The sequence below is a fragment of the Microtus oregoni genome, unplaced genomic scaffold, assembly GCF_018167655.1.
Source record: "Microtus oregoni isolate MIOR12 unplaced genomic scaffold, Mior012 000015F_ref0000493, whole genome shotgun sequence".
Taxonomy (NCBI): Eukaryota; Metazoa; Chordata; class Mammalia; order Rodentia; family Cricetidae; genus Microtus; species Microtus oregoni.
In genome coordinates this window covers 4,818,357-4,835,775 of record NW_024543074.1, presented here as the reverse complement: position 1 = coordinate 4,835,775, position 17,419 = coordinate 4,818,357, and the positions used below count along the sequence as shown (strand labels likewise).

The window sequence follows — 17,419 nt, the reverse complement described above, 5'->3', positions numbered from 1 at the left end:
GTATAGCTTTAGAACATTCCAGATACATAAATACTTGAGTCAAGAATGGTAAATAAGGGCCAGCGATGGAGCTCAGTAAGTAGAGTGCTTTCCTAGTAACAGGAAGTCCTGGGCTCCACCCCCACACAGCTAAACCTGCTGTGATAGCACACACCAGCACTTGGAAGGAAAAAACAGAAAAAAAATCACAGTTCAAGTTTGTCTTCAGGACATGTGAGACTCCACCTTTAAAAAGATGGTCAATGGTTTCTGTGTAATTCAGGGATCAATAATAAAGCTTATACGGTAGAGTGTACTTGTGCCAGCTAAGGTTTTTCCTAATTAGACCTGGGTTGGTGATAAGTGCAGTCTATTTCTTTATCTCTCGTTATTTATTTTGCTAGTTTTGTTATCAAACTTTTGTTCTAGAATTAAGTTTCCTTTAATTGTTGAAAGGATCTTTAAATTTCCTTTAATCTTTGAAAGAAATAGTACCAATTATTTTCCTGTTTGTTTTTCAAGACAGAATTTCTCTGTGTAGCCCTGTTTTTTTTTTTTTTTTTTTTTTTTTTTGATTTTCGAGACAGGGTTTCTCTGTAGCTTTTGATTCCTGTCCTGGAACTAGCTCTTGTAGACCAGGCTGGCCTCGAACTCACAGAGATCCGCCTGCCTCTGCCTCTCGAGTGCTGGGTCTGTGTAGCCCTGGTTGTCCTAGAATTCATTCTATAGAACAGGCTTGTCTCCATCCTTGAGATCTGCCTGATTCTCTGCCCCACGAGTGCCAGGGTTAAAGGTGTGTGCCCTGCTGCCTGAGTTCATTTTCCTTTCGTTTCATTAATATCTTATTTCTTAACTTATTTTGGATGACCCTTTTGTCAATTTCTTTCTCTATGTCTGCTCTCTATAATGTGGAAGTATACACCTGGTCATCCAACTCCCAGGATGCTCTTCTTATTATTCTTGTGGATTTTCAACTTCACTATCTTTTACTAAGAGACCCGCCCCTGAGCCTTGATTGTCTTTGGAACTATTGGCATTCCTTTTGTTTTAGGTTCTTACTGCTGGGATTGCAAGTGTGCACCACCATGCCTGGCTTTTGGTTCCTTCCTTTTTAAAAGTAAAAACTCTACTTCCTATGAATCCTAAAGTTAAGTGTTACCATCCTTCCATTTCTTGTCCTGCTCTTCTATTACTGTGTGATGATGACATACTGCTGTGTGCTACTAATCATTCTTTTGGTTTTTCGAGACAGGGTTTCCCTGTGTAACAGTCCTAGCTGTCCTGGAACTAGCTCTTGTAGACCAGGCTGGCCTCGAACTCACTGGGATTAGCCTGCCTCTGCCTCCCAAGAGCTGGGATTAAAGGCGTGCACCACCACTGCCCAGCAAACCATTCTAGATACTGGGACATAGCAGAGTAAAAAACAGACTCAACATGCAATTCTCCAGTATCTCTCTCTCTGTGAGTGAAAGTGAACCTCTTTGCCATCTTTGAGCTGTCCGTCTTAGACCTCTCACTTCTCCCTCACAGCCAACCTTCAGTTCCTATGTGTTTGGCCTAAATACTTGCATATATTCATTTTCTTGTCTCTACTTAAGTTGTATGTTTTCCAGGAATTCTGCTTTCACCTTCTATGCGTAGTCATCCTTAAAGTGTCTACCCGTAGCACTGAAGTTCATTATGCCATTCCTCATACTTCCCTGTTGTTTATGAGCCAGTCTCCCTGGACAGGCAATAAGTTCACTGTGTCAGACACAGCTGTGTCTTCACCATTGTTGCAGATTTAGCACAGCACACCATTTGGGTAAATGGGAATGTGAAATAGTCCAACAGTTTTACCTCACTTCAAAATCTGTGATTTTCCTTTTGAGATGGAGAGTCCTTTAAGAGGATTTTTAAAGAGAGTTCGTCTTTGTAATAATGTATACAACTAGGTAAAATGATATATGCATTGTCAAGGAATTGCAGATCATCCTGATGCCATGTGCCCTTCTCTGGATCTAGCTTGACAGTTATAAAAACTGCAGAATGGGGTGTTTTTCTTTGTTTGTTTTTTTTTGTTTTTATTTTTGCTTATTTTTCTGTAATTAAAATTTATGTGTATATTTATATTTCAATTCTAAATAGAGATAGGATTCCTTCAAGTTGTATTTTTCTTATAATTAGTTTTACTGATACATTTCAAAATAAAAAGTTTTGGATAATCCTGCTTATACACTACATTTTAAGAGAGTTCATTATTGACTGTGTGTAAGTTTAATTGAAACTTTTGGAATTATAAAGTATATTCCTCAGGAATACCCAATTTTTTCCTTTTATAATATTTACACTTTATTGTATATAGTTAATAGTTTTACTATATAGATTCAATTTCTTTGTCAGATCTTTCTCGTTTTCGAATAAGTGGGTTTAGTTCTTGCTTTCTGAAAACAATCTAATTGAGTTTCTTGTCCATTTTTCTCTTGGGATGCCTACCCAGGGGAATATTCTGGTGTGTATGTTTTAAATAATTTATTATTACTGCTTTTTAAGATAGGTGTTCTTGGCTGCTGTTTTCATTTGATACTTTTTTATTATTTTTTTCCTGCCTGACTTATTTTTCTCTGCATACAATTGTATTTAGCTTTTATGCTGCTCTAAATGTTTGCAAGTTTGTCACAGTTACTGTATAAACTTTTTCAGAGAGTCTGAATTGTTTCTTGTGTCTCTAAACCCTTACTAAAACATTAGCATTAGTTATTAAGGAAAATATCTCGGCATCATTTTGGAGGTGGAATTTGGAAGCTTTCAGGTTTATCACCCTAGTTTGTGGTGAATACAAAATGATTGCATGTGCTACTATTTCTGATAGTTGAGAATACTTGAAAAATTATAATACAGACAAAATAAGAATCCATATATCAGCATTAAATTTTTAGCATTCCCAGGCTGGTTTTGTTTTAAATGATTTAAAAGTCATTAGGAATTTTACTTTTTTTTTTTGAGACAGAGTTTCTCTGTGTAGCATTGGCTGTCCTGGAACTCACTCTATAGACCAGGCTGGCCACAAACAGAGATGCTCCTGCCTCTGCCTCCCAAGTACTGTGATTAAAGGTGGGCAACAGCAATAATAAAAAGATATGTTAACTCCTTGGCCTTAAATAACATTCTTTAGAAATATTTCCTTCTGGATTATAAACATTGCTTCTTCTGTGTGTCATTCTCCAACATTATCTCATGAATCTTGGGGTGAGTGAGCAGAGGGTTTTTTGCTTTGTTTTGCTTGGGGTGTTTTGTTTTGTTTTCTCCCAACATTCTCCAATGAACTGTTTTATTTCTTCAATCTCGTATGAGAAGCAAATAGCTTAATTTCTGAAGGATGACTATATCGAATCTTACATTAAATACTCTACATATCTTATAATACTCATTAAAATATTAAGCACAATTCTATAAAGTGGCAACTGAAAATTATTTGATGTGTGGCACTTTGTAGAATACTTAGTTGTGCTGATTTGGAGTTTTCATTATAATTATATTCAAATTATTGTGGGGAAGAATTGGTGAAGCATTTTTGAGTATATCAGAGACCATCCTTGTGATTGAAGGAAATCACTTTTATTTCTGCCTTTTGTACATCATTATACATTGAGTCCTAGCATGTGAGTCCAGATGTTTTTCATATCATGCATAGAACTTTATAGATTAATGATATGTTTTCATGCTGTTTTTTACATAAAACATTTCTTGTTCTTTGTTTTGCTTTACATGGAATGCATGGGCTTTAAGACCATAATTTCTTTGGTAAGGTTTCATCTGCCTTGGGGTTCTGTCTTTGGTCTTACTTCTGCTTATCCTCTGTTAGTCAAACATAATTTCTTAGGCAGAAGCCTACAACAGCAGCTGTGATTTAAAAATAATTTTTGATCCCTATCAATGCTCATTTTTCTCCCTAAATAATGATACTTTTTAAGAACATCTGGGGTGGTGGTAGCACATGCCTTTGATCCTCGCATTCAGGACAGAGGTAGGCGGATCTCTGTGAGTTCTAAGCCAGCCTGCTCTACAAACCAAGTTCCAAGTTACACAGAAAACCTTGTCTCAAAACAAAACAAAACAAAAATCTGGCAGAAAGTCTTGATCCTTCTTAAATCCTATCCATGCAAAACAAAATGTAATTGATAGAGATAAAGAACTGGGTAAGAAGAGCCCAGAGATGGTGGCTTGCATCTGTAACACCAGCTATTAGGAAGTTGAGGAAGGAAGATCATTTGAGCAATGGAAATTAAGACAGTCTGAACAAACTAACAGAGCAAGCCATATCTCAAAAACAAAAGTGACAGTAGCAAAGAGACTTAGCCAATAAATTCCTCAGCTTTGTTCTGTAATGACTAGCTATTTGTAATCCTTTCAATAAATACATAAATGACAGGCAAAATACGATTAAAGGAAAGATTAAAAATAATAAAGCTTAGGACCATAGCTTATGTGGGTTTTGGGGGGGGGGCGGGCGGGGGGGTGGGTTGGTGTTTTGAGACAGGGTTTCTTTGTGTAATAGCCTTAGCTGTCCTGGAACTAGCTCTGTAGACCAGGCTGGCCTCAAACTCACAGAGATCCTCCTGCCTTTGTCTCCCGAGTGTTGGGATTAAAGGCGTGTGCCACAACTGCCCGGCATTATATGTAATTCTTGATACACTTATTTTCAAAGTTTTATCATTTTTCTTTTGATAGGAATGGGTCGTGAAGTGGAGAATCTCATACTAGAGAATACACAGCTGCTGGAAACCAAGTAAGTATGAAAGTTTAACTTGGAATAAAAGAAATACATTTTCTTATTTCCAAGTCAGTGATTTTATGTTAATCTAACACAACATTGTGCTGTCTCCCTACCCAATTTCATTCTCTTCTCAACATCTCTGCATACATAGAGAAATGGGTAATGAACCCTTCATTGTCCTGATAGGTTTTATTACTCTGAAATTAATTAATTAATTAATCAATTTATTTATTTATTTATTTATTATTTTTTTGAGACAGGGTTTCTCTGTAGTTTTGGAGCCTGTCCTGGAACTCGCTCTTGTAGACCAGGCTGGCCTCAAACTCAGAGATCCGCTTGCCTCTGCCTCCCAAGTGCTGGGATTAAAGGCGTGCACCACCACTGCCTGGCTACTATGTTATTTCTGTGGAAATGTAATTTTTATTTCTTTTCCACCATACACATTTTAATATTTTGGATGTGTTGTACACTCATTTTTCCCTCTAAGAGGTGCCAATTTTTATTTTCTGTATCACAAGTTCTAATTGTTCTTAATAATAAAAACTCGTAGTCAAATATAGGGATTAATGTTGAAAGATCAGAGAGTTCTTACCTCTACCAATGCTCAGACTGAAGGCGTGATCCTTTTTCTACTAATCCTCAGACTGCATCTCCACACTTGTCTCCTCCCACTTTAATTCCTCTCTTCTCCCAGGCCCATTCCTTCCTGTCTCCACCTCCCTACTGCTGGGATTAAAGATGTGAGCCACCACTGCCAGGCTCTATTTCTCTTTTAGACTGTATTAGCTGGCCTTGAGCTCAAAGAGATCTGTCTGCCTCTCTCTCCTGAGTGCTGGGATTAAAGGTGTGCCTCACCACTGCCTGGCCTCTGTGGCTAACTAGTGGTTTAGATCTGCACTCTGATCTTCAGGCAAGCTTTATTTGTTAAAACAAAATAACACCACAATTCTCTTTTGAATATTTTATATTTCTGCATGAATGTAATGAATGGTTTTAGCTTCTGTGCAGATACTTCTTTAGATCTCTCCTTCATATTTGTATATTCTTGGGTAGTTTGTGGGGTTTTAAGTCCCTCAAGCAAATAGACAGGCAGGTTGTCATGTGAAGAAGCAGATAGGGTCCACTTGTCAATTTGTAATGTCTATCCACACAGAATGCCAGTAACTGTAAATGAGGTCACACCCAACATATCCGAATGTACTATATCTCCACTTTTTTCTTTGTTTATTTCTACTTAAACTACTTTCTCAGTAGTTACTAAAGGCTACTGCAGGGATCTCAGAATCACAGAGATCCGCCTGCCTCTGCCTCCCAAGTGCTGGAATTAAAGACATGTGCCACAACTGCCTAGCTGGGTTTAGTATTTCTTAATGCTGATTTTATTTATTAGTGGTATGTCTTGTTTTATCAACTATTAGCTTGGTAAGTATGAAGAGCAAACATTAAGCTATTGTTTTATGGACTTGTCTGTAAAAAACCATCAGGAAGAATGTTAAGTTCTCAGTTGTCCAGTTTTATGATTGACAGTTACTTTAGTCTCAAAGACAGAAAAGTTATTTGTAATGATACATTTGAAATATGTGTTTTTTTAGAAATGCTTTGAATGTAGTAAAGAATGATTTAATAGCAAAAGTGGATGAGCTGACCTGTGAGAAAGATGTGCTGCAGGGAGAATTGGAGGCTGTGAAACAGGCCAAGCTGAAGCTAGAAGAAAAGAACAAAGAGCTGGAGGAGGAGCTCAGGAAGTAAGTTTCAACAGTTGCTGGAAGCCAGACACTTCTAGCCTTTGACACTGAAGCTACCATCTATGTGTGTGGGACTATGGCTGCCTACCCTAGGACACATTTCTGCTGTAAACCAAACACCTTGCCAGGGTGCAACAAAGGATTGTAGGTATAACCCTGAGACTGAGGCCTTGAGCTCATTCAAACCAGGAAGGGCCAAGAGCTACCTGGAGAAAGTAAAGTGTCTCAGCCATTTACCTCTGCTATGAGCTGCCTCTCTATTTACCAGTACCTTAACAAAAATGGCCTAGTTTTGTTTTTTTTTTGTTTTTTGTTTGTTTGTTTTTCAATACAGAGTTTCCCTGTGTACCTTTTGTCGTTGTTGTTATTGTTGTTTTGTTTGTTTTTCGAGACAGGGTTTCTCTGTAGCTTTGGAGCCTGTCCTGGAACTAGTTCTTGTGGACCAAACTGGTCTTGAACTCACAGAGATTCACCTGCCTCTGCCTCCCGAGTGTTAGGATTAAAAGCGTACGCCACCACCACCGCCACAAATGTCTTATGGTTTTTTAGGGGTTTTTTTTTGACTTTTTTTTTTTCCTTTTTCCTAGTCATCTTAGTGTCAAAAATTGTTGCTTTGGACTGAGAGATGACTAAGCAGTTAAAAGCACTTATTGCTTGCTCTTGCAGAGAACCAGAGACCACCCACACCAGTAGCTCTCAATTGTCTGTAAGCCCAGCTTCAGGGGATCCAACACCCTTTTCTGACCTCTACAGATATCTGCCTCACCCCCACACATATTCAAATAAATAGATAAACAAAGGATAGGGTAAATCTTAAAAAAAAGGGGGGGGGCTAGAAAGACTGCTCCAATGGTTAAGAGCATTTGCTGCTTTTCCAGAGGACCAGAGTTCAGTCCCCAGCATCCACTTTAGTCGCCTTACAACAGCCTGATACACACTACTAAGATTATAGGCCTATGCTGCCATGGTTAACCTTGCTGGGTTTGTATTTTTTTAGTTTTTTTTCTTTTTTTCTTTTTAGAGTCTACTTTATTTGGTACAAAGCTTTTTAGTTTATTTTTGAGACAGGGTCATATATAGCCGAGGCTGGCTTTAAACTTATTGTGTAACTGAGAATGACCTTGAACTCCTGATCCTCCTGTCTGAACCTCCCAAATGCCCAGATTATACATGTGCACCACCGCACCTGGTTCAACCTGATTTTGTTTTGTTTTAAGAAGTGCTATGATGGGGGCTGGAGAGATGGCTCAGTGGTTTTAAGAGCACTGGGTGCTCTTCCAGAGGTCCTGAGTTCAATTCCCAGCAGTCACATGGTGACTCACACCATCTGTAATAAGACCTGGCACCCTCCTCTGGTGTGTGGTCATGCATGGAGGCAGAATGTTGTATACATAATAAATAAATAAATCTTTAAAAAAAAAAAAGAAGTGCTATGATAATGTTTTCCAAATTAAAGGCAGCAGTCTGCTAACCTTTGGGCAAAAGAAAAAAATAATCCTGGGACTGGAGAGATGGCTCAGTGGTTAAGAGCTTTGCCTTCTCTTCCAAAGGTCCTGAGTTCAATTCCCATCAACCACATGTGTTCACAACCATCTGTAATGATGAGATTTAGTGCCCTCTTCTGGCCTGCAGGGATACATGCAGGCAAGACACTGAATACATAATAAATAAATATATCTTAAAAAAAAAGAAAAAGAAAAAATTCTGTAGTGGTAACTAAAGCTGTTTACATTTTCTCTCATTATTTTTAAAGATTAATTTAGTAACATGTTTTGTTTTGTTTGTCCCCCTACTAGAGCTCGTGCAGAAGCTGAAGATGCAAGGCAAAAAGCAAAAGACGATGATGATGTAAGCTTATGATTTGGGGTGTTTTTCTTACAGCTTTTTTGATATTTGGGAGTTTCTTGCTAATATTTAGTATTATGGGTCGTGAATAAACTGGCTCTCATTTCTATATGATATCTATATGCTGTTTTTTCTAGAGCCGCGTGCTTGCTTTTCCTCAGTGGTTCAGTGCTCTGACCTGTGTTAGCATGCTATTGTTTCTAATTTTAATAAGTAAGGTTTTGTTAGGTAGCCCAGACAGGTCTCAAACTTAAAATCCTCTAATCACACACATCACACATACTATGACACATGTGTTTATACACACACAAAATAAGTTTTTGCCAGCCCGTATGTATGTATACCACATGTGTACCTGATCCCTAGAATCCAGCAGAAGGCATTAATTAAATTTTTTAGATGGACTTGCAAAGATGGCTCAGCATGTAAAGGTATTTGTTGCCAAGCCTGATGACTTGAGTTCAATCCACAGGACCACATAGTAGAAAGATCTGACTCCCACAAGTTGTCCACATGTATGTTGTAGAATATATGCATCTATGTGTGTAGACACATACATAGATACACATTACACACAAGACACATAGGTAGGCACACTAAGTTATGTTGCCAAAAATGTCCCTGAGAAATCCATGATCCTTTCTCATTTAACTAAAAAAAAATAATAATTTCATCATATAAATGTGTACAATTGTCTAGTTTTAATGAACTGTCAACTTGCCGCTGACATTTAATTAATCACTTAAAAAAAAGGTCTCACTTGAACGGTTGTCTTCATTGGGCTGGTCTGTAGGGATTGTCTTGCTAAATGATATAGGAGAGCCAATAAATACTATTATGGGTAGAACTATCCCTAGGCAGATGATTCTCGGCTCTATAGGAAAGCTCCCCAAGCATAGGCTAGAAAACAAGCCAGTAAGTAACATTTCTCCGTGGTTTCTGCTTAAGTTCTGCTTATGTTTGTCCTTTGAGTCCCTTGTTGGACTCTGACCCGGAAGTATAAACCCAGTAAATTCTTTCCTCCCCTAACTTACCTTTGGTCACTGTTGTATCATTGCACTGGAAGGGAACGAGGAGACTTACACATAGTTGACATTTCCATGAAGATCTTAAAATAGCATAACAAGTCTGTGTAAATGACAGCTAAATTTTTTTATCTCCTCCCTAAAATATGCACTAATTTTCCTTTTTGAAAGATTCTCACTTTGTAGCCCCTGTTTGACTTGGAACTCACTGTGTAGATCAGGCTATCTTTAAACTAATAGAGATCTGCCTGCTTTTTGCCTCCTGAGTTCTGGGATTAAAGGCCTGCACCACCACAACCAGCATCATAATTCTGTAATAAAATATTAAAATAATATGTTTGTATTTGGAAATTAAATTACCTACTTCTGTATATTTCTACAAAGTATGGTGCTGGCTTTATTTCATACCACCTTTAGGAACAGAGGGCTTGACTCTGTGGTAGAACACTTGGCTAGCATGCTTGAGGCCTGGGTTTCATCCCTGGTACCACAGAAACACTATATTCCATTTTGGAGATTTGCTGGGGTTTTTAAGTATGCTTTGAGATGCTCTTGTGTTGTAAGAACTGCTGTAGTTCATTCTTAGCATCCCATTATATGACTGCGCTACAGTTTTTCTGTTTTCTTGTTAGTGAATATTTGGGTATTTCACAACAAATATTTTATCACAACAAATGATGCTGTTGTTAAAAGCATTATGAAGATATGGTTCAAAGCACCCACATAGCAGCTCACACCTGTCTGTAATTCCAGTTCCAGAGGATCTGACACCCTCACACAGACGTACATGCAGGCAAAACACCAATGAACATAAAATAAAAATAAATTATAAAAAAGCATTATAATAAACTAGGTACAGTATTTGCTTGTTGTCTTAGGGTTTTCTATTGCTGTGAAGAGACATTATGACCATGACAACTCTTCTAAAGAAAGCATTTAATTGGGGTAGCTCGTTTACAGTTTCAGGGGTTCAGTCCATTATCATCATCACCACAGGGAACATGGTGGCATGCAGGCAGATGTGGTGCTGGAGCTGAGAGTACTGTATCTTGCAGGTGACAGGAGATATCCTGAGCATAGGAAACTTCAAAGCCCGCCCCCACAGTGTCACTCTTCAAGGCCATACCCACTCCAACAGAGCCACATACCCTAATAGTGCCACTTCCTATGAGATTATAGGGGCCAGTTTACATTCAAACTACTACACTGATGATCCCAGCATGTCAAAAGACTGTGGTAGGAAGTTTGGGCTATGTGTAGGGAGGTCACTTGTACTAGCCTATATTACACATAGTGAGATCTTGTTTAAAACAAAAAGCAGCCAGGTGTAATAGTACACCCCTTTAATCCCAACACTTAAAGCAGGAGGTCTTTTGTGACTTTGAATCCAGTCTATTCTACATAGGGAGTTCCAGGATAGACAGGCTCTACATATGTAGTGAGAGCTTACCTCAACATCAACACCCTCCAATAAAAGAAAACAACATTATAGTACTATACTAGTCTTTGGTATGAAGGCTTCTGGACCCCCTCCCCTCCCAGAGTATGTATGTAGTAGTACTATTATTACTGTGTTGCTGAATTTGGGTCTTTCTTTATTTCTGTTTTTTTGTTTTGTTTTGTTTTTTGTTTTTGTTTTATTTTTAGAGACAGGGTTTCTCTGTGTAGTCCTGGCTGTCCTGGAACTCACTTTGTAGACCAGGCTGGCCTCTAACTCAGAGATCCACTTGCCTCTAGGCAGAATTTAGTCCTTTTGTTATTTGTGGATGGCTTTTGTTTGAAGAGTGGGCTAAATTCTGAGGCAGGAAGACAAAGGTGGAAGACTGCTCAGATGTTCCAAGATTTCAGTCTTGATCTAAAATGTACACGCTCCTCTCAACCAAACAAAAGCCTATCATTAAACCTACCTGCTCCCGCAGAGGAAGACTGAGAGATTAGCAGCAGAAGGAAGTTAACTTGGATATGTGCTTTGGAGCCTTACTTCTGTATGGCTTCCATATTCATATCCTATTCCCTGTAGCAATAATTCTTTTAATCTTGTGTTTCCACTGGTGGTTCGTTGTTGTTCTTTGTTTTTACTGTTATAGTCTGGTTCCTTAGCAACTAGATAATAGGTTCACTATGTTGACTTCTGGATATGTATATGGATTAATATTTGAAGTAAATGAACCTCTTTTGGAACTAATTGTAACCGTTTTCTGAATGCTGCAGGCCATGAATTTAAAATGTTAGAATAATGTTTCCAAGTAAAATTTATGAGGGCATATTAAATCTCTCTATTTGGTATTAGCTGAAAATTTGTAATTTTAATAATTCTTTTACATGCCCAATATTAATATTTATATTCAGAAATTAAATTGCCTACTTCCTTTTAGTCCTAAATAAAAATTTGAGTGGTGTCCTTATTTTATAAGGACATTTTATAGTCATTAAGTTAAAACATTTCTTTATTAAACTGAAAGAAATGTTTATAATTTAAAGATTTGGTCTTAGTATGTGGTTAACACCAAAACATATGCTTCAGGGTGATTTGCCCTCCTCTTATCATTGTAGAGTGACATTCCCACAGCCCAGAGGAAGAGGTTTACTAGAGTGGAAATGGCCCGAGTTCTCATGGAGAGAAACCAGTACAAAGAGAGGCTGATGGAGCTTCAAGAAGCTGTTCGATGGACAGAGATGATCCGGTCCGTATGATGAGTTCCCTGATGTTTCTTATTGTTTCCTTAGATCCTTGCACTCTTTGTTGCCAACTAGAGTGCTGCCTGAGGGCTCATGCCATTTTATTTGTTCACTAAGAGAAACTTTCTGAGTTAATATTTAGATTAGTCATAGGACAAGATCAGTTATAGCCCAAAGACTAGGTGTCTTTTGAGATAGTACAGGACCTTAACCTTTTTTTAAAATATGAAAATTGACATTATTCTTGACATTATTCTTTTTCTGTCAATTTAACATGCAGTATAGAAAAAAATATCTTTATTTACTATCTTCTTATAAAATACACTTGACTTCCCCCTCATTTTTCTTCATGCAAAATGTACCTTCTGTTGGCTTCTTTCAACCAATTAGACCCTTGTTTTTATCATTAACATGTTTTAATGGTTCATATTTGATAGAGTTTGGTGCCAGTGTGTGCATGCAGTGCAGTTCAATCATCAAATCCAGCGGCCTCTCTTTATTTACTCTCCCCATTTCTATCCTCTAGTAATTTACTCTTTTGCATTCAAGCTGACTTCCTTTTTAAACTAGCACCTGTGAGGCCAGGCGGTGGTGGCGCACGCCTTTAATCCCAGCACTCGGGAGGCAGAGGCAGGCGGATCTCTGTGAGTTCGAGGCCAGCCTGGTCTACAAGAGCTAGTTCCAGGACAGGCTTCAAAGCTACAGAGAAACCCTGTCTCGAAAAACCAACAAAAAACAAAAAACAAAACAAAACAAACTAGCACCTGTGAGAGGACACATAGCTGTCCTTTATTGGCTCTTAAAACTCATCTATTGCTGGCATCTAGCTCTTGAAAAGTTTGCCACCTGACTTCCCATTAATTTACTCATATTCTTGAGTTTGGATTATCACATCAAATTTATAAACTAGTCTATAAATCTAACTTCCAACCATTACTTCCTTCTAATTACATCATTTTTAGCACTGCTTACTTATTATGTGGCCTGCAGTGTGGTTGCAAGCTGTTTTGTGAGTTAAGAGTGCAGATAAAAAAAGAAAAGAAAGAAAACTTCAGGTAAGAACAGGGATTTATAAAGCAGTATTGTAAAGAAGGAGCTAGAGTATATCTTTTCAATTTTTTTTCTTACTTTTTTTTATTTTTGAGGGAAGTTCTGGCTCCAAATTGGCCCCAAACTTGTGATCCTTCTGCCTCAGCCTCCTGAGTTCTGGGACTAGAGTTATGTGCCATTATATCCATCTTAAATACCTTCATACTGTTAGTCATGGTGGTATGCTCCTGTAGTCTAGCCACTTGAAAGGGGACTGTGTGTGACCAAGAGTTCAGACCTAGTCTATACAACATAGTGAGACCTCATTTATTAACAACAACAAAAATGTAGAACATTTTTTACATCAACATTGAGGCTTGTTGGGTATTTATCACACATAGGGATAACCTGTCAAGAGTCTGAGCTTTTTAAGAAGGTTTAGTAATTGCTTTAAGCAGTGTTAGATTTAGCAGGTTGTTTCATGAAAGATCAAAGCAACTGTTTGCTAAATTTAATTGTTGACTCTGTGTATCCCATGAATTTTGTCAGTCTTTTGCTCTTTGGAGAAAAGAGTAGAACACCTATGTAAAATAATAATAATAATAATAATAATAATAATAATAATAATAATAATAATAATACTTTCTTTTAAAATTTAGGGCATCACGAGAAAATCCAGCCATGCAAGAAAAGAAAAGGTCAAGCATCTGGCAGTTGTAAGTACACTGAGGACCGTAAGCATAGGTGATGCTTCAAGACTTTTCCCAGTTAGGAGGAAATAGCTAAACAGAAGTTCTTCTCTTTAATATACAGCATGCCAACTCGGTAAGGCTGTGCTTGAGGACCCAAAGTTGTCTATCGTAAGCTGCATTGTGTTGGTTATGCATTTGGTGGAATCTTCTGTCAGTTTACATAAAATAGTGGGGAATTATTTGTAAAATTGACAGTCACATGAATCCCCATCAAAGAAAAGATAAGAAATTTAGTATTTGTACTGCTTGGTTTGTCTGTGTGTGTTAAGCTATTTTATGTTTGTACCAGAAGTACTATGTGTTTACTGAAGTTAAAACTTACCCTTTTAGGATTAGTCTGTTTACTGGAAGCATAAATATTTTAAAACTGTGGACATGAATATAGTTACTTAAATTGAACTTAGAGAATTCATGATATGAGTTGACTTGGTGAAGTGACTGTTGTACGTGTGCTGCACACTAAGCTTCCGCTGTCATCACAGTCATTACCTTGCTGCTTAGCAACCACCGTGACATCGTCCCCAGTAGCAGCTAGCTGGGAACCTTTGCATTGTGTTTGTTCAGTAGAAGCTTTCTATATGCAGGAGCATCTCTTTCATTATGGAACTTGCTTATTAGGTGTCTGGCATTCTAAGCAATAGTTTCTTTCCCCTGAATGTCCAAGTTTAGCTGTGACTGACTGCTCAGGCTAAAGTATAACTATAAAACTGGTTTTGCTATTGTCTAACTCACTGCCATGTAAAGTCTTTCTTTGAAGTTTTCTTGAGCATAAAAACTTATAGAAAATCGGGGATTGGTTTTAACAGTGCATATAATAGATATACTTGTGGATTTTCTTTGTTTGCTTGCTTTGTTAGTTTCAGCCGACTTTTTAGCTCTTCAAGTAATGCAACAAAGAAGCCTGAACCCCCTGTGAATCTGAAGTACAATGCACCCACTTCTCACGTGACTCCCTCCGTAAAGAAAAGGAGCAGCACCCTATCTCAGCTCCCTGGCGATAAGTCCAAGGCATTTGATTTCCTTAGTGAGGAGTAAGTATTCCAAGCAATGGTCATGCCCAGAGTAAGTTCATAGTTAGAATCTTTCACCACTTACTTCACAGGGCTTCCAATAACTCTAAAGAAACTGTTGCTAGCCAGACATAATAGTTTAGCCTGGTAATCCCAGTACACAGGATACTGATAGAAGAGGATCATCCCTAATTCATGGCCAGCCTGATGTGAATAGATAGTTCAGTCTAGCATCAGCTACACACTTAAATCCCGTCTTAAAGAACAAAGGAAACTATTTTGTGAGATGGAGTTGTGAGGAGAAGAAAAAACAAGGATGTGTTTCTGTAACGTGAGTGGATGCCTTTTAAGTAAATTACCTGTAGGGCTAAGCAATGTAATCCTAAACCTATGGAAACTGAGGCAGGAGGATTGGACTTTTGAAAACATCGTGGGCCACAGGGTAAGACTTTGCCCCAAAATTAAAGAATGAATGAATGAATGAGACTTGTAGCCAGTATTTATTGAAGTTGCACTTAATTGAGATTGATTCCTGAGGCCTCCGTGTTGGAAGGAGAGGACTGCCTTCCACAAGTTGTCCCCTGACCTCCCAGGAACACAATAACACATGCACACACACGCACAAACACATGTTAAATAAGATGTGATACAATTTTGAAAGAAAATTGCACTCCAGGTCGGGCGATGGTGGCGCACGCTTTTAATCCCAGCACTCAGGAGGCAGAGGCAGGCGGATCTCTGTGAGTTCGAGACCAGCCTGGTCTACAGAGCTAGTTCCAGGACAGGCTCCAAAGCCACAGAGAAACCCTGTCTCGAAAAACCAAAAAGAAAAAGAAAAAAGAAAATTGCACTCCATAGTTTTCATAAGGAAAAGGAATTTTTATTGACACAACAGTATTGATAAATATCAATAGATATACTGAATACTTAATTTAAGCCTTTAATCCTAAGTGTTTTAACATTTCCTTTGGTTGTCAGAAGGACTTGGTTTTCCCTTCTGACTCTGTGAACAAATTAATCTCTCAGGGCCCATTTTTTCCTCTCTGAAAAATTATTTCAAACGTGTTAGGTTAAAATTATACACTATGTATAGTGTCTGACACACCAGTAAATTTTGTAAACTATGGTTTATACAGAAAGTCACCTCACAAGTATAAATGGCCAAAAGAAAGAGAAATTAATTTTAGAATCATTTTTATATTTCGCTCCATATTTTTAAAGCTTGCTTAAGTCAGTTGGCCTTTTTGTCTTCTAAAATAAGTGACTAGGAGCTAAAGAGATGGCTCAGAGGTTAAGAACACACTGATGTTCTTCCAAAGGACCTGGATTTAGTTCCCAGCACCCACATAGTGGTTTGCAATGATGTGAAACTCTAATCCCAGGGAATCCAAGGCTCTTGTCTACTGGCCTCTGAGAAAACCAGGCATTCATATGGTACACAGACATTCTTGTAGACAAAATACTCAAAATATATAAAATTAAAATAAATAAATTTTAAAAAATGAAAGAGTAGAATCTAAAAGTTTGACTTAATCACCCACCTAAACATACTATAGCACAATATCTGGCATTAGAAAATTCTTAGTATTTGTCAAATAGGAAAAGGAAGATCCCAGATTACTTCAGAACTTTTCCCTTTCATATACAGCATATGAAATTTCATAACTTTGGTGACTAATAATTTAATACAACATGCTTACTACCTACAGAAGGCTGATTTCACAAACCTGGAAAGATCAGCTTTGGTATATTCCTGGTGTTGGAGTATGTGCGTGTGGGTCATGTACCTCAGGGTGGCCGACTCAAATGCTGGGATTATAGGTCTTGTTTCATTCACTTAATTAAAACTACAAATGTCTTCTTTTAGGACTGAGGCTAGTTTAGCTTCCCGCAGAGAGCAAAAGAGAGAGCAGTATCGGCAGGTGAAGGCACATGTTCAGAAGGAAGATGGTCGCGTGCAAGCTTTTGGCTGGAGTCTGCCTCAGAAGTACAAACAGGTAACCTGGGAATGTGATAAGAGCGTCTAGCAGAAAATGCAGGTTGAGTGACATATGCTTGGAAAATGTGAACTGAAAATATCATAAATTGCTCATTTTATTGGATTTGGCACATTTAGAGAAATACAGAGAATAGGGGTTTTTAGGCTATTTTCTAGAGCCCTATAATAGAAATAAAATACTCCAGATCTATACACTCCTAAATGACTAAACATTTTTTGTGTACAAATACATACTTAGGTGTGCGAATGTGTGATTGTGAACTTCTGCCTCATGTTGAACTGGTTTACTTATTGTCTATAATTGCTACTTGAGATTTTGCTTATTTTTCTAGTCAGAATGACAGAATCAAGCTAAACTTGATTTCAGGAGCAAATATGTATCTCCTCCCTCCCCCATTAGGTGGCCAATGGTCAAGGGGAAAATAAGATGAAAAATCTACCCGTGCCTGTTTATCTTAGACCACTGGATGAAAAAGATGCATCCATGAAGGTAAGCTAATTGTGACACTGAAGGACAGACTTCTTAAACTCTAGGTGGACCCCCCCCCCAAAAAAAAAGAAAAAAAAACTAAACGGTGTTTTTGTTAGTAAAATGATTGC

General features: G+C 38.0%; 1 protein-coding gene across 14 annotated transcripts in view; it reads left to right on the top strand.

Annotated features, from left to right (window-relative positions):
* Positions 1 to 17,419, top strand: part of Spag9 (sperm associated antigen 9) — a 126,546-nt gene that overhangs the window by 81,708 nt on the left and 27,419 nt on the right. For 6 of the 14 annotated variants that reach the window (XM_041665213.1, XM_041665211.1, XM_041665210.1 and 3 more), the window contains 8 exons: positions 4,690 to 4,747; positions 6,328 to 6,480; positions 8,277 to 8,328; positions 11,904 to 12,034; positions 13,718 to 13,774; positions 14,668 to 14,841; positions 16,688 to 16,817; positions 17,220 to 17,309. In XM_041665213.1, the coding sequence (XP_041521147.1) occupies positions 4,690 to 4,747; positions 6,328 to 6,480; positions 8,277 to 8,328; positions 11,904 to 12,034; positions 13,718 to 13,774; positions 14,668 to 14,841; positions 16,688 to 16,817; positions 17,220 to 17,309 (845 nt within the window). Of the gene's footprint in view, positions 1 to 2,458; positions 2,471 to 3,747; positions 3,763 to 4,689; positions 4,748 to 6,327; positions 6,481 to 8,276; positions 8,329 to 11,903; positions 12,035 to 13,717; positions 13,775 to 14,667; positions 14,842 to 16,687; positions 16,818 to 17,219; positions 17,310 to 17,419 lie in introns of all 14 variants that reach the window. The other 8 variants (XM_041665209.1, XM_041665208.1, XM_041665203.1 and 5 more) reach the window with 2 other exon arrangements.